Source organism: Pagrus major, chromosome 11 (assembly GCF_040436345.1).
Source record: "Pagrus major chromosome 11, Pma_NU_1.0".
In the NCBI taxonomy this organism is placed as follows: domain Eukaryota; kingdom Metazoa; phylum Chordata; class Actinopteri; order Spariformes; family Sparidae; genus Pagrus; species Pagrus major.
In genome coordinates, this window is record NC_133225.1 from 757,074 (window position 1) to 779,554 (window position 22,481).

At 42.5% G+C, this 22,481-nt stretch overlaps 1 protein-coding gene across 6 annotated transcripts; it reads right to left on the reverse strand.

Moving 5' to 3' along the window:
• Positions 1-871: 871 nt before the first annotated feature.
• On the reverse strand, positions 872-21,462 carry ptbp1b (polypyrimidine tract binding protein 1b). 6 transcript variants are annotated; one of them, XM_073476047.1, is made up of 15 exons: positions 21,378-21,454; positions 17,871-17,904; positions 11,356-11,416; positions 10,707-10,879; positions 10,473-10,619; positions 10,250-10,378; positions 9,264-9,374; positions 8,986-9,163; positions 8,499-8,576; positions 7,764-7,888; positions 6,394-6,427; positions 4,591-4,683; positions 4,163-4,379; positions 3,925-4,002; positions 872-3,012 (listed from the first exon to the last, which is right to left on the reverse strand). In XM_073476047.1, the coding sequence occupies exons 1-15, from the start codon at positions 21,383-21,385 to the stop codon at positions 2,880-2,882; spliced, it is 1,599 nt and encodes a 532-aa protein (XP_073332148.1). In that variant the 5' UTR covers positions 21,386-21,454; the 3' UTR covers positions 872-2,879. The 6 variants fall into 6 exon arrangements, with proteins under 6 accessions (XP_073332148.1, XP_073332146.1, XP_073332147.1 ...); XM_073476045.1 differs by having other exon boundaries at positions 7,764-7,906; positions 21,378-21,453; XM_073476046.1 differs by having other exon boundaries at positions 7,764-7,906; positions 17,871-17,901; positions 21,378-21,400.
• Between the last annotated feature and the right edge of the window lie 1,019 nt (positions 21,463-22,481).

Below are 22,481 nucleotides of genomic sequence, written 5' to 3' on the forward strand. Positions count from 1 at the left end.
AACTGATCCATATATTCACGTTTGTATGTGTGGTATTTCTTCATCAATCAAATTTATGTAAATTAATTTAAAAATGTGGCTCTGATGCAGCTTGTAATCTGTAGAGTAACTAGTAACTAAAGGTATCGGATAAATGTAGTGGAGTGGAAGAATAACGTATCAATAACTCCATTGGATAACACAAAGTACAGTACTTGAGTAAATGTACTCAGTTACATTTCCTGAGTATGAGCCCCATTAAAAACATGATCAAACGTTCAGACACATTCAGACGACTGGACTCTGTTTTTAGATAAAAAGTGATTTAATCTGTTTTTTCCTGTGACGACAGTGTAAGGCTCAGACCGGATCAAAATATACACGTTTCATCAGATATAAAACCAACACGCAGCTCTCAGACACGTAACTGTGGTATAAAACACGTATGTACACTTAAACACCCCCGCCCCCCCACCCTCCACCCTCCACCTGTTACTGACTCACTGGTCCCAGTCCCGCCTCACCCGCCTCACCCGACACTGAAGGTCTGTGATGCATTCAAGTCACCTGGGAAAAACCTGTCCAAATGTAAACTTGTCTCACTCCTGTAGTGATGAATGTGTCCGAGCTCTGGACTCTGTCTTCTGCTGACAGACACAAAATAAACTTCTGAAATGAAAATAAATATTTAATATTTACATCCAGCAGGAGCTTTTTCATTGGTCCACTTCAGGCGATGAAGACACCCCCAACATGCAGAAGACCAGAGTCATTTATCACAGATCTAAAATGAACATTTGCCTTTTTAATTAAAATCTGACTGAATCCTTCTGAAGTGACGTGTGAAGATTTTATAGACAGAAAGAATTTGGGCAGAAATAAAAATATAAGCTGGCAGAGAAACATCAGCAGCTCCGGACAAAGAGCTCTTTATTTAAAACAAAGGTGTTTACAGTGGATGAAGTTAATCTGTAAGTATGAGGTCATCCACTCTGCATCATCTCCTGCTGCGCTCCGATTGGCTGGTTGGTTGGTAGACGCGTCTCACAGCAGCAGTCAATTTGTGACAAAGGCCGTCTTTGGTCTCTAAAAGTCTAAACCGACCGCTGGTGGACACCAGTGAGCTCTCAGACCAGAACCAGAGACGTCACCATGTTTCTCTAACGCTGCTTAACTTTGATCCACAACCGACCAGAATCACACCGTGTTTAAGAGACTTTAAGTTCAGGGAGGAGGCGGTCGACCTTCAGACGCTCTGGACTGAGACAGGACTTCTGTTTGCTGAGCCTGGACTGGGAAACAGCAGAGTACATTTTATCTTTCCGTCTAGTTTCAAAACCTCCCAGGTGTCTTGAATGCACCACGGCTGTAAAACCCCCAGCAGCTCCTTCAGAGGAAAGTTCAGGTGGACGTCTGAGCGGCTGGAATGTCGGCGTAATAATATTAAGACACACAGATAAACCAAACCAGCGTCTTCTGGTTTCAGAACGTTTCTGACGGCTTCTCCTCCGTCAAACTTTCGTCTCAGAATTAAGAGGAATTAATACCTGATGTACGACTCAGCGCTGCGCTGAAGGCACTCCACATTACATCTGGTTTTGCAATAGAGACTGAAGTCACACCGGTGGGCTTAATCCAGTGAAGCGGTCGAGAAAGTAATAAAGACATTCCCACAGGAAAACACCAACAACGTCTAAACCAGTTCACCGTATTTTTGTTGTTTTAGTCCTTAAAACCAGAAACCTGAGGCAGGCGGATTGGTTTGCATCTAGAAGGCCGTTTTTGGTTTCAGCTGTAGTGGATCACAAACTTATAAATAAAACCGTTCAGAGAAGCGACGCGAGCAACGTCTGGATTCACAAATCCAGCAGAACATGACAAACAGAACAACAATCGTCTGCGGATTGTAAAAGGCAGCGGAGCGGCGAGAAGAACCGCCGAGCTCACCGAGACACCAAAAAACACCACAAATAAAAGTTCAGGAATGATTAAAATATTGCTACAATATTTGATTTGAATAAAACGTGATTGCATACATGGAAATAAAGAAATCAAAAAGGAATAGATAAAAAGAGAATTTCATCTACGACTAAAGACCCAGCACACCCGCTACAACAGAACCAGTTCACATGTTCGACGCTACAGTAACCAGCAGTACAAAACACTAACCGAGGAACAACACCAATAAAATACACAGAAAATATGGATATATCTGTAATACATCTCATCAACAGTAAACTTATCAACTGTAAACCTGCTCTTTGCTAATTTACAGAGGCATGATGGGAGATGTTTTAACATGTCAGTCGTGCTGACTCCAGGAATAAGGCACAGGGATCTAAAGGCCAAACCAAGCCTTTCTTAACGAGGCCCGGACTAATATCTGACAGTGCCAGTGTAAATCCAAATGTTGTCAGAGCCGATACTTAAAGACCCGGTGTTACTTCAGAGGGGACTCACAGGAAAACAAACATTTGGGAATTTAAGAAATAATTCTGAGTTAATAAAGTCAGAAGTTCAGGAGGAATTTAGAAGGCTGTCCCTGGACTCTGGGATTAAAGTCAAAAGGCAAGAGTGGCTAAAAGATATCAACTTCATAACAAGGACACAAATATATGAACACCATTACAATCTGGATTCTGACTATAATCTGAGAATATATGTCAGAATACCGACTTTATCCCCGACTTCTGAGATTAAATGCAGAATTCTGACTTCCTCCAATTATCTCAGAACTAATCCTCTTTGAAGGCAAAGAACCTAAAAATGAGCTTTAAAAAAATAATTTAATGTCACACCAGACTTCACGGTGGTTTCTGCAGACATGCGTTGGAATGATCGGAGTGTAGTGGACACCATCCAGTCCGCTCTCGTAGGATTCAGATGGCGGAGTCTGAGGCTCAGATGGAGGACTTGGAGAAGGAGACTCTCAGGTGGTGGTTCTCTCCCAGGTCGTGGTTGTGGAACTCGATGAGGCACTCGATGGCCTCCTCCACTGAGCCCATCTGTATCAGAGCCATCTTATGGTCCTTCCTAAAGGAGAAACCAACAGGAGGCCGTCAGACTCTATACAGGAAGTACATGGTCACATGATTAAACATGGTGAAGGGGAGGGGGGAGGCACACAGCCTCTGGGGTAAGGACGAAGGCTTTGGGACAAATACAAAACCTACAAGGGTTTAGGATGGGACAAATGGCAAAGTCCTAAACGTAAGGGCAAGGATGAAGAACTCAGGCTTTTGAGGACACAGACCTCAGGGCGAGGACACAGACCTCAGGGCGAGGACACAGACCTCAGAGCGAGGACACAGACCTCAGGGCGAGGACACAGACCTCAGGGCGAGGACACAGACCTCAGAGCGAGGACACAGACCTCAGGGCGAGGACACAGACCTCAGAGCGAGGACACAGACCTCAGGGCGAGGACACAGACCTCAGGGCGAGGACACAGACCTCAGGGCGAGGACACAGACCTCAGGGCGAGGACACAGACCTCAGAGCGAGGACACAGACCTCAGGGCGAGGACACAGACCTCAGAGCGAGGACACAGACCTCAGAGCGAGGACACAGACCTCAGGGCGAGGACACAGACCTCAGAGCGAGGACACAGACCTCAGAGCGAGGACAGGGAGGCTTGGGGGATTTGGGACTTGGACAAATGCTTCAGGACGAGGAAATGGCTTTATGGTGAGACGAGGACAGGGACTTCAGGGAAAGTCAGGGTGTCGGTGCACCTGAACTTGGTCAAACAGTAAGAACTGGTGTTTAAGAACGAAGGCTAAGGGACAAGAATAAAGTTTCAGAGCAACAACAAAGGTTCAGGATGGGACAACCACAGGACGAGAACAAAGAAAAGGATCTTCAGCTTCAGAACAAGGCAGAGGAATGAGTGAGGTATGCATCATTGGAGCTTTGAGGGCAGAGACAGCAAACAGACGACTCACTGGAAGAACTTGAAGGCCTTGACGACGGCTCCTGAGCTGGAAAACAACATCTTGAGGTCGTCCTCAACCACAGACGGGCTACAAACACAAAGATAAAAGCATTGAAGGTAACGTTAAACTACACATTGTTCCTCTGATCTGAGGAACGCTGCTGGTTGTTGTAGTCTGCTGTATGACGTGTTTCACAGTTTGGACTACAGTCAGGTGGTGTTGATGCTCCTGCAGTCGGAGGACTTACGGGATGTTGGAGAGGTGTAAAGTGGCAGAAGGTGGGAAGATGTTGCTGTAGTTTTTGGAGCCGGGCTTCTTGAAGCGGTGCAGGGGGGAGTTGCTGTAGTCTTTGGTCAGGCCCTGGTCCTCGTGGCCTTCGCGGGGAAGCTGGACGCTGGTGTGTTTGGACAGCGTGATACGCAGAGACTTCCCATGCAGCTGCTGGCCGCTCAGGTGGCTCATAGCTGCAAACCAGACAGGTGAAGAACGCTGCTCAACTTACAGACTCCATCATTCAAGTATCTATTTCATTCATTATTTCTTCTCCTGTGATATGTAGGAACATTTAGTTGATATTGTTTAATGTGGTATTTTTCCAGCAAGCTTTTTCATCCTCCTTTGTTTATGGGCAGACTGAGGACCAGAGGAGCCTACTGAGCATGTGCAGGAGGTTACCTAGCTGAGCCTGTGTGCTGTCAGACATCTGAACCAGAGCGTTCTCCTTCTTGTTGAACAGAATCTTCACTCTCATCACGTCGCCATAAACACCTTAACACAGTCAGACAGAAAGAAAAGGTTAAACTGTTGTTACAGAGAGAAGTCACACAGACATAAAGCTGTTGAATCCTACAGAGAGCTGTGTATGAAACTGACTGCAGCCTGCCAACACACTGACCCTTAGTCTAACGCTCAAATTAAATGTATCTGGGGAGATTTCCATAGACTCACTTTGATGCAACAACAGAGACACTCTGTCAAAGTGCTGCATGTAAAATGTGGAGGTGAAGGGAGCAGCAGCGGTGAGCTGCAAATTTCATTTATGAATTTAATTTAGAAGGTGGGAATCTCTGAATGTTATACGCAGGAAATGCAGTGAGGAAATTAAGGGTAAGGGTCAGAGAAAATTAAAATGGCAGATTAACACCATGTAGGAGCTTTGAATTATGGGAGTGTTGACTTCAAAACAAAAACAAAGAGCAGCTGATTCAGCACTGACAACATGCAAACTGAAAGAAACCCAGCATGCAAACTCAAAATCTCAAGTTTACTGAAACAATATGAAACACAAGAAATGCAGCTTAGACAGAAAAAGTCACCGTCAGGTTTCATCACTGAGGAAACTGGAACAAGCGCCTCCACCAGGACGCTACAGAGCTCACTGGAGTTTAGTTTGTGCTGCTCACAACACTGAAAAGTCCAAATCAAACTGAGGTTCGACAACTTTTATTACAAAACATTCCCTCATTTAGTCTATTGAGTATCATCTGGTGACAGAAGTCAGAACCAACAGAACCCACAGTTCAGTGTTTGTCAAATGAATGACGCTGAAATGTTGATTACATCTGTTTGAGACAAACTGAGAGAACAGCTGGAGCCGACTGACTTTTACACTTGATCTGACTTTAGCAGATCAGTAACTGAAGGTGATCAGCTTCAGTTATTGATCTGTAAGATGATAATCATCGGCCTGGGAGCTGCTACATGAAGCTTTTGCACATTGCTTTAAAAAGAGGAGGGATAAAAGATTCACATTTGTTGCTCCAGAGTTTTGTGAGCCAGGAACCGGATCATCCTGGATCGAGATTTAAAACAGAACCAGCTACCAGAATCAAAACCTGACCCAGGCCAGAAGAGGGAACCTCAGAGATCAAAGCTGTGAGCAACACAAACCAAACAGCTCCACTGTGCTCGGGTGGAGGCACTGAGAGGAGAGCTTCTCTGTGATTTGTGTGAACTGAACCTTTAAAGATGTTCAGGCAGGTGCAGTGATTAAATAAACTGATTTTCATCTTGATAACCAATAAAAACCTGGTTTCTTCATTTCATTATCATGAGAAAGATTTAAAGATCTCTTCTGTTAACTGACCAACTTATTTCTCCTTTCACAACTATTGTATTCATTCTTATTCATGATTCACCTTTTCATCTGTTCAGCATGTAAAACACATTTTTATATACATCTATATATTCTTTCACTTTGTCACCAGTTGATACTCTGGTGGCGTTTGTCTGTTGGTGTGTTACAGGACTGTTCACCTGTCTCAACACACCTGACGTGACTTTTTGACTCCATCTAAAAACACAAAGCAAAAGCTGCAGATATTGTGATTAAACTCAAATCAACACGCAAAAAAAATCTGACAAAACCAGCAGACACTCATTTGTTCTTTCATTAAAAATCAAATGAAAAAGAGGAAAACAAAATCAGAACAAACAGGTGGTACTGATATTCAAAATAAGAAGCTAGTGACAACATACCGAAGAGAATAAAGAGGCAGTGGGGCGTAACTCTCTTTAAAGACAGTAGAGAAGGCAGCGGAGGGACAGGACAGGTAAAGGTGGGAGGGCAGGACAGGTGGAGGGTCCAAGGCGTTTCCATGGCAACAAATTAAAAAGGGGAAAAAAAGACAGGTGAAGGGTCAATCAGAAGGTTAATTACCTTTGGAGAGGAGGGGTCAGATAACATGTTCACACATGACTCGACAGGTGTGTGTGTGTGTGTGTGTGTGTGTGTGTGTGTGTGTGTGTGTGTGTGTGTGTGTGTGTGTGTGTGTGTGGAGTCTCATGACAACAGATTTTAATGTGAAGGCATTTAAACATCACAGGAAGTGACAACAGGTTTAAAACATCAGTGAGAACAAAACATCTGACATCAGAGACTAACAGCCAATCAGAATGCAGGACAGGAAAATGTTCTTGTGACATCACACAGGTGTGATTTATTGAGAGCAGGTCTGATTTGACGGGAGGATGTGAACCATGGAGGTTTACATCCACCTGTGGCCTCTGGCCTCTCTGATTGGTTGTAATGTTGATGATGTAAGAGGTTCATGAAGACAGTTTGACATCAGATGATTTGATGGACGACAGAGACGTCTCCGTCACAACACATCATGTTTGTGACGAAATAAAATCCTGAATTGTCCTTAAACATCCCCTGAGTTCAGCCTCTGTGGAGGAGTGACCAGGTGACCAGGTGACCAGGTGACCAGCTGCTGCTGATGTTGACATGTGTCAAACTGTCCTCACAAACCTGATACCAAACTTTATCTATACTTCCAAGTGTAGCAGGGAAATATATAATCATATATTGTCTCTAGAGTGAGGATCAACATTATGCCGACACACGTCGGCATAAACACACGTCGCAAAAACAAATCAAACATAAAAAACACAACAGGGAAACAAATAGATCATTGAAACATGTAAACCCAGTCATCATCTCCTCTCGTGTCTCGTCGTCCACAGAACATTTCTGCAGCTTCACAGTAAAACAGAGTTGCAGCATTCTGCTGAACAGCTGAAGCAGCTGGAGATGATTTAAAACAGAGAAACAACCAAAGAAACATCAAATCTTCACTGTAGCTGCAACAAAAGAGTAAAAGTGTAAAAGCTCACTCCGTCTGAAGTATTAACACGAGCTTGACGGCACGTCGGAATATAAATAATGTTTTTTTAGTTCTGTGGACTATGAAACTTCTGAATTTACATCTTAGGGTGAACTGTTCCTTTAAAACACGTCCTGCAGGACGACTGTGACAAAACTTTGATCGATACGTTTCAGGATGACAATGATGATGATAACGGGGAAGATGCAGAGTCGGACAGATCCAGAGCGAAGGACTCACCTCAGGGTTGAGGTTACTGATCAGCAGGACACAGACTCCAGCAGGGAGGGGGGGGAATCCCAGCCTAGTGGCCCCGGGGAGGGACAGAGAGGCCAGGCCTCCGGGCAGAGCGGGGACCGTCAGGCCTGGATAGGGGAAGGACACTGGGAGAGGTGAGACGAGTGAACAATGATCCAAAGACTGCACGAGACGTCTAATGACACTAATGAAGACAATCATCAGACTGTGATCCTGTCAGGATTAATCCACCTGATTAAACTCTGATCTGGATTATCTGGATCTTTAACCTCACAGAGGAGTCATCTGTGCTCTCAGAGCACATCTGCTCTTATTATGAATATGACATGACTCTTAATGAGGATCACTGATCATCTATTACAGTTATTGATTAGATGTGGAATGATTTTTAACTTGTAGAAATGTTTTCCAACAGTGTGACATCATTCTTTATATAAACTTGTTCCTAAATGTTGTTTATCTAAATTTGGTAAATTGTTTGCTGTATTTTGATTATATTTGTCAAATTAATATTTAAAAAGTATATGTCGTGTAATTACTGTGACTGATTTAATGAATATTATTCCGATTTATCAGGATAATGTTATAATGTACGTTAGGAGCTCCCATCGTGATTTGTAAATATGATGACATCAGAATGATGTAATTAATTTGGAGTCCACTGATTGGTCGTTCCACCTGCAGCTGCGTGACTGGATCTGTGCAGGTGAGACTCACCTGCAGGTTGGATAGTGAAGGCAGGTGGGAAGGCGTGAGTGGCTCCTCCGTACGGAGCTGCTGAGATGATACCTGGAGCTGCAGAGAACAAACACAGTGACATTAATCATAACACCTGCACGTTTGACAGCGTGTCAACCTGTCGTCCACCAGACTCTCCACAGTATCCGTACATTTCTTTACCTCCTCTGCTGATCTTGAGGAGAGCTGTCATCAATCTGACCTCATCATGTAGCGTCACATTTACTGCACATTAAAGAGTAAACTGCTGCTTTTCTGGAGAGTTCATGCGTCATGATGACTCTGGTGTGATTGATTTTCATACCTTATTCTTTCAGAAACTGTTCTGCCTTCCATCACAGACTGTTTTACACTAATTTTCGCGCCCTCTGTTTAAAGTATGTGTATGACAACAGTACATCTCTGCTCTCTGCCTCCTGATTTACACTAATGGTTTTGGTGTGTAACACCTGTGTGGGGGCCTTACTGAAGGCTGTAGCCATGGCTGGGTGCTCCATGGTGGGCTGGCTGTCTCCAGAGGGCAGGTCAGGTCTGGTGAAGTCGCGGCTCTTCTCGTTGTTGTATTTGACATTGAGGCTGGTGAGTTTAGAGAAGCTGATCCTCAGGGTGCAGCAGCCGTTATAGATGTTCTGTCCGTCCAGAGACTGAAACACACCCGCAGATTAACACAGAGAAAGACAGCTCTCAACCACCTGAAGGCTTTTTAAAACATGTTTTCTGTCTCATGTTAGACTTGATGCTCACCAGTTTAGCTGCCTGAGCAGACGCTCCGTCCGGATACTGAAGCAGAGCCTGGAACTGACTGTTCTTAGTGAAGACGATGATCCTCAGCACCGTGCCAAACTTTGAGAAGATCTGAGGACCAAACAGGAGCTCGAGTGATCAGACAAACCTATTCTTGTCTTTCTCTAGAGACACAAACATCACAGCAGCTCAGAGCATACTGTGACCTGCTATGCTAACATTAGCTAGCCAACCTACTGATGGACGGCTAGTTTTTGGGCTGCTTATCAGCTTGAAGCTCACTTCTGTCACACACATGGAACTGACAGCCATTTCAGAGCTGGTATTACACAAAAAAGTTCATGTAGAACATTTGCTGAATTTACAAGAAGCAACAAATAAGTCAGCATCAGTCAGAGACAGAGTTTCACACAGTTTATAAAGTGTCTCCAACTCATCAACTCACTAAACTGACACATTTGTTAAGGGAGTCTGGGGACAAAGAAGTCGCCTATACTGGTTACTGTTTAGTGTATCTGTAAAATGTGACATGTTTAGATCAATAAAATGTTTCTTCTTTCATAAATTGAGTGTAAATGGTGAAATCAGTGTAAACAGTGTGTTCAAACAGCTGCTAAATGTTGGCAGGTCAGACTTTAGCACTGTAGACACAGAAGCAGACAGGCTGGTGCAGCCATGCTGCCACAAACTGACACTTTTTACAAGGAAACACACAACTTACTGTTTTCATTTAATGCTGAATTTACAAGAAGGAGACAATGATTCAGAGTCTGTCAAAGACAGAGTTTCACCAAGTTATAAAGTTTGTTTTAACTCAACAACTCTTAAAATCACTACATTTGTTAAGGGAGTCTGGTGATTTGTACTGGTTCAATGGTTGGATCAGTTCAAACAGACGGCGTGTTCACAAACAGCTGCTGCTGACTCTGGCAGGTTAACAGACACCAAACAAGTATTTATGTCTTGTGTGTGTCATGTCATGTTACCTGGCAGAGGGCGTCCAAGGAGACGGGGTACACCAGGTTTTCCACCACCACCCTCAGCACCGAGCTCGGGGCCGCCACAGCCGTGTCCACATGAGATGTACTGAGGGCCCGAAGAGCTGCCTGGGCCCTCTGGAAGAGGGAGGAGGGACAGAGGATGAACACAAGCTGACAGTGACTACCGTACAGATGCTAACAGCTGCTAACAGAAGTGAATGGGGCGTACCTCCTGGTTGGGGGAGTTGTCGGTCTTGAGCTCCTTGTGGTTGGAGAACTGGACGTAGACAGGGTGGTTCCTGATGACGGGCGTCACTGTGGAGTAATAACCCACCATGTTCTGAGCTGCTTCCTCTGAGTTCATCTCTAAGAAGGCCTGACGGGACAAACGGGACAGTTAACTTTAGTAAAAGTATCACTGCAACAGTGTGGAAATACTCCATCCTCAGTCACAATGCTCCACCTGGTTCTTGGCTTTGAGCATCAGCAGGTTGGTGACGTCTCCGAAGGGCAGCCCGAGGGTGATCACCTCGGTCTCTGCGATGTCGCTGGGAAGCTTGCGGATGTGGAGGACCCTGGAAGGCACACCGGGACCTCTTATGTCACCTTTGAACTTCTTACTGTCGTTGCCATTGGCTACAGAGGACAGGAAACAACACAGCAGCATGTGAAGAGACCGAAACCAGAGTTTCACCAGTAACTCTCCGTGATATTCACGACTTTACTGTTTGGTCCAGTTTGTTAAACTCTTGAGATACAGGCAGTGGTGAAATACATACAGCTCTGCAGGTGAGCTGGACTGTCACTGGACGCAGACCACAAAATCATGTCGTTTTTCTTCTCTAATGACTGAAGATACGTTAAATAATTCTACAAAGTATTCTCTTTGTTGATTAATCTGCCCAAACACAAAGACATTCAGTTTACTGTCACAGAGGAGGAAAGAAACCAATTAACAAGCTGACAGCAGAGAACGAAGACAGTTTTTCTTTTAGACAATGACTCAAAAATGATGAACTGATTATCAAAATAGTTGCCAATTAATTTAATAGTTGACAACAAACCGATCAATTGTTGCACCTCTATTTAAAATACAGAATAATGCATCTGACCTGTGGTGCTCATGATATACGGGCCGTTTGAGACGCTGGAGAAAAGCTCGTCAGATCCTCTCTGAAACACAGAAAACAGTCAGTCAATTAACAGGCTGTTCAGACACACACACACACACACACACACACACACAATATATATATATATATATATTTAACTTGTAATCATGTGAGACAAACAGAAGGAGGAAGCTTTCACATTTCAGAAGCTAGAACCAGAACCAGAAAGTTTTTTGATGGTTTTGTATCAGTAACAGTTCAGAATTCGACTCAACATGAAAAGATTATCAAAACTGAATCAACTGAAACAAGCTGAATCAGTTAACAGTGAAAACATGAGGCAGCCTCCCGAACACATCGCATGCAGCTAATGTTGCTGCCACCAGATGGCGCTACAGAGACCTTTCACTGACTTCACCTGAAACACAGAATGACCTCACAGAGTTATAACAACAGGTAAATCATGGTGGACCTGTCCTTTATGATAAAAGCTAAACACAGTGAACATCAGGTCTGACATGAGCTCCAGCCTGAAAGCCGCATGATCAGTGTGCCCCCCCCCCAGAGCCCAGCAGGCAGCCGGGGGTGAATTCCTGTGCTGTGGAGCTCAATGAAAACCAGATGTAGACAAACAGGCCGAGTCTCATTCAACACACTGCAGATTCATACAGAGCGAACAGAGGAGCTGCACAGCTCATCTGCCTGTCAGAAACATTTCACACTCCACGTCAGAACACAGAGCTGAACACGTCCACAGAAGCTCAGACAGAACTTTTATTAATTAATGGTATTAATGTTTGTGTCGACCTGTTCAATCACTGAAGACGGAGATCAGATCGAAGCATCTCTTCTGTACCAGATGAACGCTGTTTGTTCCCACACGAGTTGCTGTGCTAACCTGAGCTGATGGAAACTCTGGAGGCTGATGCAGGAACAGTTCTTGTAAAGATCAATCAAATGCGGTTATCAAACAGCTGTGACAAGAACGAGAACTATTATCTCTATTATCAATTAGTCTGATGATTACTCTCATTGTGTATAATCACAAAACTTGTGAAAAATGTTCATGACAGTTTGTCAGAGAGCAAAGTGACGTCTTCAAACGTCTTCTTTTGTCCGAAGACTCGTTAACTGTCAGACACGTGAAGAAAAGCAGCACATCTTCACATTTAACAAGCTGGAACCAGACGATGTGTGTTTGAAACATGACTGAAACAATGAATCGATTATTAAATTAGTTGGCAACTACTTTTCTTTGGACTGATTTATCAATGAATTGTTGTGGCTCGACTTGTGACAAAGACTTGTAGCAGAGGCAGGACATGTTACAGTTCAACTATAAACCTTACTGTCTACAACAACATCAGTGCAGTGAAACTCACACAGAGCATCTCGTTCTTGTTCATCGCGGTGCACATCAGACAACATAAACGCCACTACACGAGACATATCTGTGACAGGCCAACCAACATGTCGCTCAGGCTCGTTAATAAACTAAATCTGAATGTAAAAATCCAGTGAGAATATATCAGCTGATGTAAAAACAAAGGACGCTATACAGATCCCTCAGAGCGGGGCGGTCCAAAGTGGGGCCACATGTTTTTAGTAACAAAATTAAAAATTGGAGAAGCTTAAGGTGCCGACCTGGTCTCCAAAGTTCCCAGATCCCAATCATATCGAGCATTCATGGGACATGCCTGAACAAGTCCGATCCACGGAGGCCCCACCTCACAACCCACAGGACCCAAAGGTACCACCAACACCCTGGTGCCTGACATCACAGGACTCCCCCCGAGGTCCTGTGTTCATGTCTCCATGGGTCAGAGTTGAGCCCGATCCACAGTGAGAGCCTCCGTGGATCGGACTTGTTCCGGCACGTCCCACGAATGCTCGATATGATTGGGATCTGGAGAATTTGGAGTCGGCGCCTTGAGCTCTTTGACACGCTGCTCAGATCATTCCTGAGCAGGTTCTGAGGTGTTGCAGTTAAACTGTCAGTGACATCTACATGAATATCAGGACCCAACATTTCCCAGCAGAACATCAGATCGTTACAAGATGATCAATAATATTCACTGGTCAGTGCTTTAATGTTGTGTCTGACTGGTGTGTTTTAGAAGCTGCCACAGTTCCTGTCAGAGGAACCTGAGCAGGTTTTAATCAGAACAAAAGGAGCTCAGATGTTCTTACTGCTCCTCACATGAATAATAGAGCAGAAACCTGAGTCCAGCTCTGCTCCCTGTGGATCTGTACCTGCTGTCTGCCTGACAGCTGCTGACCGACCCGCCGCGGCCTCAGGCTGAGGAGGAGGACAAAACACCCACCGACAGTCAGACATGTTGGTTTAACAGAACTGCTAACATCATTACTGAGGTTCTGCTCTGTTCTTCTGGCTCCTTCATCACTACTGTCTGACTGTGTGTCCTCAGTCTGCTGCTGCCTGAGCTGAGACTTTTCATCCATTTATATGTTGATCGTCAAAAGACAAATCAAATGAATTGATACAGATTTCGATGATCGATTCATTGTTCTGGTTACTTTCTAAGAATAAAAAACACCAAACGTCCAGCTGGAGACTTCATCGTCTCTCTGCCTTCCCTTCCTGTCATCGTCACTCTCAAGTCTCTAATTAAAGCTTAAAACTCCCCAAAATACTTGAAAAAGATCATTATTCTGTTTATTCTGTGGTTATTCTGGTTATTCTGTGGTTTCAGTCTCTCCACTGTCACATTTTCTGTTTTCTATCAGTAAACCTAATATCTTTATGTTTTAGACCATGGGTTCAACAAAACGAGACATTTAAAGACATTTTCAATTCAAATATGTTTTATGATATTTTAGTAATATTAAAAAATAATAAACAGATTGATTAACAATGAGAGTAGTTTGTTTCAGCATGACCTTTCCAGCAAACATTACAAAAATATCTAGTCAGACTCGACCTCAGACCAGTGCCGACCCGACCTCAGGCCGGTGCTGACCCGACCTCAGACCAGTGCCGACCCGACCTCAGGCCGGTGCTGACCAGACCTCAGACCCGTGCCGACTTCAGACCCGTGACCACTTGACCTCAGACCAGTGCCGACCAGACCTCAGACCAGTGCTGACCAGACCTCAGACCCGTGCTGACCAGACTTCAGACCAGTGCCGACTTCAGACCCGTGACCACTTGACCTCAGACCAGTGCCGACCGATGAATTGAACATGTGCAATAAACACACCGCAAAAAAGCTAGTACAGACTCACCCTCTGAAGGCTCTCCACTACACTGTAATGTTTGTGCCAACACAGTCATGTGAATCTGTCAATGCGTTCTTGTTCTTTCACTACAGCGTTTTTGATAATGAGGTGCTAACATCAGAACAATACATCCATTTCTCCAAACATCAGTTCATCTCTTGTCTTTTCTGTGACTTTGTTTCTGGGTGTGAATCTAAACAGAGTGCAGGAGAAAAGCATGAACTGTCCCTTTAGCAGGAGCCGGTCTGGGTGTTCGAGCTGGTTTCAGATGACTCGCCTGAGGCCAGAGGAGGAAACAGGAGAGCTGTGATCATCAAAAGGACTCCTCCTCCTCCTCCTCCTCCTCTTCCTCCGAGCAGCCCCTGCTCCCGTCACTTCCTGCTCTCAGACCACAGCCTCTCTCTGCCTTCATGTGGTTTTGGCTCAGATTGTGGTTTTTGTCCTAAAACCAGCAGCAGTGGTCACCGCTCTGCTGCCGGACACATACCAAACATGATTACTGAGAAGAGAGCAGAGGAATGTGAGCAAAGGCTGCTGGGAGATCAGACAACACCTCACACAGAAATATTACTCTAAAGCTTTTTGTTTTCAGACTCTGTGGATTATTAAATCATTCATCACGTCTGAGTCTTTCTTACCCTCAGGTGTGCATAAACTACAGGTTAGGGACTTCTTATTAAAATACAAAAATTTGAAATCATCAGTTACCTTATCTGCGTCAGCTGAGCTCATTAACAGTTATATGGATCGTGCATCACTTACTTTATCAGCTCATTGTCAAATCTAACTTTCCTGTGACAACGGAGGAAGTGAGAAAATGTTGTTGCTAATCTGATTGATGCTAACATGCTAACACCAACATACAGGGAGCCAATATGTATATAAAAACGTCAACTGTTGGATGAACAACATTTTACAGCAAAACAGGAATGAAACAAACCAAACGTCCTGAGATTAATCTGTCAGATTATAAACCGTCTGAATTCATCTGTAAGAACATGATGATGTGGATTCACTGTGAGGGGACGAGCTCGTGTTCCTGTTACATTACTCATGTCTGAAAATGGTTTAAAATACTCCTTTCACAATAAAAGCCCTCTGTGGAGAATATACTGCTCAATCAACTACATGAAGACTTTTAATGTGAAACACCTCATATCCACAAAGACCACACCCACCAAACTGATTAGCTGATCAATACAATAAAACCAGTAACACCTGAGCAGTCAGACTGGTTCCTGTAGGAGACTCATCACAGCCGTACAGCAGTGAATGAGCGCCTATTACTCTGTTACAGGAAGTGAACGCCTGACAGTCCTGCTGAGTTTCCTCCAACACAACATGTCACCAGAGTCTCTACCAAACCTCATTTAAAATGACACTGATTTTAAATAAGAAGGATGAACTGTTCTACACACCTGAGGGGGGTTTGGATGTTTTATCCACTCACCAACAAACGTTAGATATTTAATTCCTGCTGACTACTTTCCAAATCATCATCATCATCATCACTTTCCTTCCTCTCAGGCAGCAGAAGGTTTCACTTCACTGAAATATGAAAATGATCTCACACACAGATGAAAATGTTGGTGATCAGAGCTGCAACCAATGATTATTTGGATTAATTAATCTGCAGATTATTTCTCGACTATTCGTTTGGCTCGTTAAAAATGTATCTTGTCTTCTAATGTTTTGTTTGGAGCGACCAGTCGTCAACATATCTTATGTTACAATCAGATCAATCTTTGCGTTTCTGATTGAAAAGTCAAATTGAACATTTATTTTCTGTTGAAAATTTCTGTCAACTAATCAGTTAATCAATGATGCGTTCAGCTCCAGCAGCTGATCTGATCCGTTTCTGTGTGTCGGTGCTGCTGAACGAAAACCAGCTCAACGCTTCAGTTATCAACAGTACTGATGCCACCACACCAACATGCCTCAACCAACACATCTAAATGTCTGAGGAGGACAAACTAACTCCAGTCCAATATTGTCTTCAGATGATTAATACAATAAACTATAATAGTGAGTCCAAAGTTTCTCCTGTCCGTGTCCACCTGTCCGCCCACTGTTCAATATAAGAACCTCGTATTCAACACAGGAGCCAGAAAGTACAGTAAAATAAACATTAATACAACTAAATGATGTCAGAAGTAAATACACAAATAAATCTACAGTTATTAAGTAGATCTGCAGCTGTTTACCTGTTTTAATGTACACTGTGGTATGAAAATTAATTATTATTTACCGTACTGAATTTTAATGCATTCCAGGTTAATATCAAGTTTCATGTCAAGTGTTTGTTCGACCAAAACAACGTTCTGCTTTTGATCTGTAAAGGGTCATTGTTACTGATAATAATTGTGTGATAGCACATATCATAAAACAGAGAAAAAGATGTTATCGCACTGTTGCAGCCATATTATTAATTTACTATTTCAAGATGGCTTCTCCAGTTTATTTTTTGTTTGTTGAATGAACTCCCATAATCATTTGGGCCATAACAATAATTATTTGAGCGGAGTGTTCAGGATCAATTTTAAAGTTAAACTTCATCACAGTTGACTTTTTTTTTTTTAACTGTCAGAGAAAACAAAGAAAAACAGAAAATCTTCACGTTTAAGAAGCTGAAATCAGAGACAAGTTTAAATGTTTCCTTTAGAAATGACTTTAACAGCCAATCGATCATCTAATTCATGCTGATTGATTTTCCGTTTGTTTGCTAATTGATTAATCAACTAATTGTTTCACTTCTATAGTGAAGCGCATTTTAGCAGCTGCCTCTAATCTCCGGTGACAGACAGCCTTCAAACACCAACAGATACTTTAAAACAGGAAATTAAAGGTGGGTGAATGCTGACAGATTGAGTTTCTACGTTTCAACTCTGATTTTCACATAAATAAAGTGAAACCAAACGTCTGTGTGCTTCTAAAATCTGATTTATGAGCCAGGAGGCAGGATTTGTTCTGAACGGGCTAAATGATGTGAATTCAGTGTAATGGTCCTTTAAGAGTGTAAGGAGCGTGTTGTTGTTGACTAATCTGATTATCCTCAGTCTTGTTGTGGAATGTGACTAAAGTTTACAACACTGAGCGGCTTCAACACTGATTACAGAGAAAACCTCCCAATTGTTCCCAGATGGCAGCACGTCCGTCCTGTCAGACACAAATGAAAAGCAAACGGCCTCACAGCAGAAAACAAACCAATCAGAGGAGGAGGAGGAGGAGGAGGAGGAGGAGGAGGAGGAGGAGGAGGAGGAAGCAGAGGTGCCTACCTTAGTACCAACTGTTATATCTTGGTGGACACTGCTGTGAAGAAAAGACAGCGTGTTAGAAGCAGCAGGGAGAGAAACTCAAAACAACAAGCCAAAAAAAAGGTTAAAGAGATGCTGCCTGAGGAGACGAGCGCAGGGAGAAGAAACCCAGCAGAGAGGAGACACCAGCTGATTCAGACACAAAAACGTTTTCACCATCGGTTCCTGTCCTAATTAGGGCTGCAGCTAACGATTAATCTGATGATTATTTCCTGTATTCATTGATTAGTTTGGTCTCTCAAACGTCGAAAAATGTTGAACAGTGCAAATATCTTCAGTTTACTGTCAGAGAGGAAAGAAACCAGAACATGTTCACATTTAACGAGCCGACACCAGAGGCTGGAGACGTCTGCTTTTTTAAACTGAATAACTGATTATCAAAATTGTTGCCGACAACTAATCAATCAATCGTTGCACCTCTAGTTAAATTCTCCTTTAACTTTAAATGTGCTGATAAACACCATCAGTGGTCTGAAGACACAGATCAGTGTCAGTGATGCAGACGGAGGTCGAACTTCACATTAAACTGATGATCTCTACAGGAATGCCTGACAGCCCGTCTATTTCTGTCCATCCAGACACAGCTGAGGACTCACACCCACTTCCTGTATCATCATCCATCAAACGGTCAGAGACCACCAACAACCACACTGGACCCATCATCATCATCATCGTCATCATCATCATCATCAGACAGGTGGAGCAGAGCTGAAGCTGACAAACACTTTCAGGAACATTTTTCAGTATCTTAAATGTCCATAATAAACACAGATACCATAACATCTTCAAACTGGTTCTTTAGTCGGACCAACAGTCCAAAGAGCTTCACCTTACAAACACATCTATGACTGGAAGCTACTTCAGATCATCTACCCAGGTAGAAGACCACAACAGTAAAGTATCCTATTACTAGTCATAAACACACACGGTGGAGTGAAAGTACAACAACTTATCCAACGTATCATATGTAGAAAAAAAACAATGTGTTTCGGGTCATTTATTCATCATATGGGAACATAAACTGAATCATTTGGTACCAGTTATCCTCCGCATGCTGCTCATCCACTTTTCATTTGTTCTATTTCCTGTTGTGTCCCTTAACTTCCTGTCTTTATTGTTGCGATGGTGAATACAAGTAAAAACAGTCTGCTTCACACAGCCTGCAAACACTTCTCAGATTTAGGAACGCTTGTCCACACTTATAATGTTCATGTGACCTGACATCACCAGATTATAAAGATCACTGATCATCAGGAGATTTGACATGATAAATTACACACACACACACACACACACACACACACACATATATATTTAAAAATATTCTATGTGTTGTTTTTGCATATCCTTTTTTAAATCATGATGACAGCAGGAAGTAAGAGTCCAAAAAGTTACATCTAGTCATTAAATACAATCATGATTCGATATAAACAGTATGATGCAAAGTCAGGTCTGTCCATCTGATAACTCAGGACTGTTCGTTAAAAATCAACAGACAATGATCAGAAACAGTCGCTTGAAAGCTGTGAGAAAAACCAAGAACATGTTCTGTGACGGCAGAGAGGGCAGGCGCAGTTTTTAATGATAGAAGAATAAACCAACTTCTCCTAAAAATGTTCTTGATGGACCTGCAGGGATTTAATATGTGGCTTTTTTCAGTGGACATTGATCCAGTGTGGACAAATGTCACGTTTTTTCCTGGTTCAGCTGACCTGCTGTTCACTGACTAAAACACTGTCAGGGTTAAAATGAATAAATTAATACTAAATCAGTTGAGTAATTATTTGGCAATTAATTCATTGAGTGTGTACCAACTGGACAGGGTCTCCATTTTTAAATGAGTAAAGTGTCTGTACATGTAGGCCTACGTGTCACGTGTGAAAATGACTCCATGAAGCACAGAGTTGGACAGAAAGTCTTCGACACCAGTGTAATACTTCAAACAAATGAAAAACCGGCTGGTCAGGCTGAAGCTGCTGTGACTGTATAGACAGTGCACCAGCTGGAAGAGGACCCCTCAGGGCGTGAATGAGCCCTGACAAAGCACAAATGTTCACAACAGGAACTCAATCGTCTCAACGTCTCCAGCTCCTGACTGCATGCAACATGATAGTTATCAATTTAATAGTTGGAAAGCACATTAAACACAATTAATATTTCCACAGATGTGCTAAAACAAACTGCAGACATGCTTACTGATTCAATAACAACAAATATGTCAATCACACAGTAATCAATGGAACATTAACATGGCAGTTTGTCCTTGTTAATTTTACGTTTGATCATCAACATTAACCTTTAACAGCTGCAGGACAAACTGCTGCTTGGCTCATGTTTCCTCCCTTTGCCAACAATGGAGTTCTGTTTGACACAGTTCTGTCTTTAAATGACAGATACAATTACACAATTACAATTATAATAACAACTATAATATTCTTTTAACTCAATTTCAGCTAGATTCAACGTGAAATGGGCCTGTAATCTAAATTGCACCAGTTAATAACATTTGAGACCAACTTACTTCAATTCATTCTCGCCAAAGAAGAACGTTATGCAGATCTCCATTTAAAATAATGGTAATTTTAAAGCAATCTTCATAATGTTTAAAACAGCAAACATATTAGACCACGACTCTTGAACTAATCAACTGGAGCCACTCCTCAATTTAGCACCACAATGTAAAACACATCACATTATTAAAACATTTTTTTAAAGAAATTAAAAACAATCTATGTCGCCAAAAACTCAAGTTGACCTAAAATCTGCTTCATTTAAGGCCTGAAGTCTGAATTATATAGTTTCAGATAATAAAAGCACCATTAACTGTTCGTTTTCGAACAAGTAAAACTGAACTCAATATTTAATTCCCTAATTTTTAGGTTCTCTTCCGAATCTTCATAACAACCAACTTCTCAGAACATGGCTGAAACACCTTGAACACATGATCCGGGACCGTCCGTCAGTTCGGCACACATTAAACACACGAAGCTACGTCAGTTTAAACACAATCTAAACTTTTACAAACGACTCTCCAGCACAATACACCACAGTGGGCGTGAGAACATCGTAAAGCTGGACTTGAAGTTATGAACGTTGCTTAGTTATTCTTCCCACAACGTATTTATCAATCAGATCTAAACGTTGAATGTTTTATGTTAAAGAAAATGTGTTTTCGGAGGTAAATGAGGCCATATTAACTGCCATGTTGTGTTAATGGAGTGAGGTGTGGAGCCCGCAGAGAATGGCCCGTTCCGAGGCTAACACTGCAGCTAGCTTTGCTAGCTTAGCTTCCTGTTACTACCACAAACACAACTTTACCGACAGCTAAGTTTGCAACAAGAGCACCAGCAGCTGTCTGGAAAAAACATTATCCGGCGACATATTTAGATTTTTTCCCTCAGATGTAAGTTAAACAACCACAAACTGAATTTAATTTGAGTGTACACGTAAGTCGATGGGATAACTCACCCGTCCATTGCACAACACGGAACTACGGAGCAACAGGTTCCAGCCAGCGGCCAGCAGGAGACCAGCCACCGCGGCTATAAACTGACAAAATGGCGTCCGACTGGAGGAGCTCCCTGATTGGACAGTTAGCAAGATTTGTAGGCGTTTCAGACCAGATCCAGGTGCTGATTGGCTGATTGGAAGGGGGCGCAACAAAGCCCTGAGCTTAAAGAGATCAGAGATTGTCTATGAGTAAGATACACGTCTCAATATAGAAAAACGTCTCACGGCGGGTAAGTGGGCGTTGTCCCGACAAAACATCGGCGCGTTTACATGTTGGCGTCCCGTGAAAAGACTCCCGGTCCAACAGGGACACGATGATCCACAGGTCCAAGTCGGTTCCGATCATTAAAGATAATGTAAAGTGCTCATAATGAGGAGGACAATCAAGGTATTATTTTAGACGTGCATTTATACCACATCTTAACAGCATGTAAGTCCCCAGCGATGATGTGCGACTGGGCCAAAAAGTAATACTAATAATTGTGACGCGAGTCTGTGCTGACATGTTGTGTTTCACTAATGACATTTCAAAACCTTCTAAAAACAATATTCTAATATTTATTTATTTATTAATTAGAAGGTTATATGCTTATCATGGCTGTTTACTTGTTTTGGGTTTTTTAAAATATTTTTTTCATCTATTCAGTTTCTATTACTTCATTCTGTTTAATTTCTAACATTTTCCAGCTTTCTTAATGTTAGAGATACTTAGTAAAAAAAAATAAAGGAAGTTTTGTTCCTCTTTTTTCTACTAAACTTTAAACTTCCTCGTGGTTTCCTTTAATAACAGGACGTCACTTAAAACAGCTGCAGGTAAATAAAAAATCATACAGCATATCAAAAAAAAGAAAATATGGAAGATATGCACTTAAGATAAGAAATAAAAGAAAACATACATATATACAAAATAACACGTGTGAGGTAACTAACCAAAATATACTAAAGTTATCCAACAATAAAAGATATTAGCTGAAGATACCAGTACATCAAAACTCTGATGGCTAACCTGAGGAGCCTCTGCAGACAATAAGGAGTTAGAAGTTGGGTTAAAAGTTTAAGGAT

What these genes read in the sequence shown, in the direction of transcription:
- ptbp1b (XM_073476045.1), bottom strand. An exon ending in CTGCCTCTTTATTCTCTTCG is followed by an intron (nt 4,684 to 6,393) that starts GTATGTTGTCAC and finishes GACTGTGTTAAG; the next exon opens with GTGTTTATGGCGACGTGATG. An exon ending in CAGCACACAGGCTCAGCTAG is followed by an intron (nt 4,380 to 4,590) that starts GTAACCTCCTGC and finishes TCTGGTTTGCAG; the next exon opens with CTATGAGCCACCTGAGCGGC.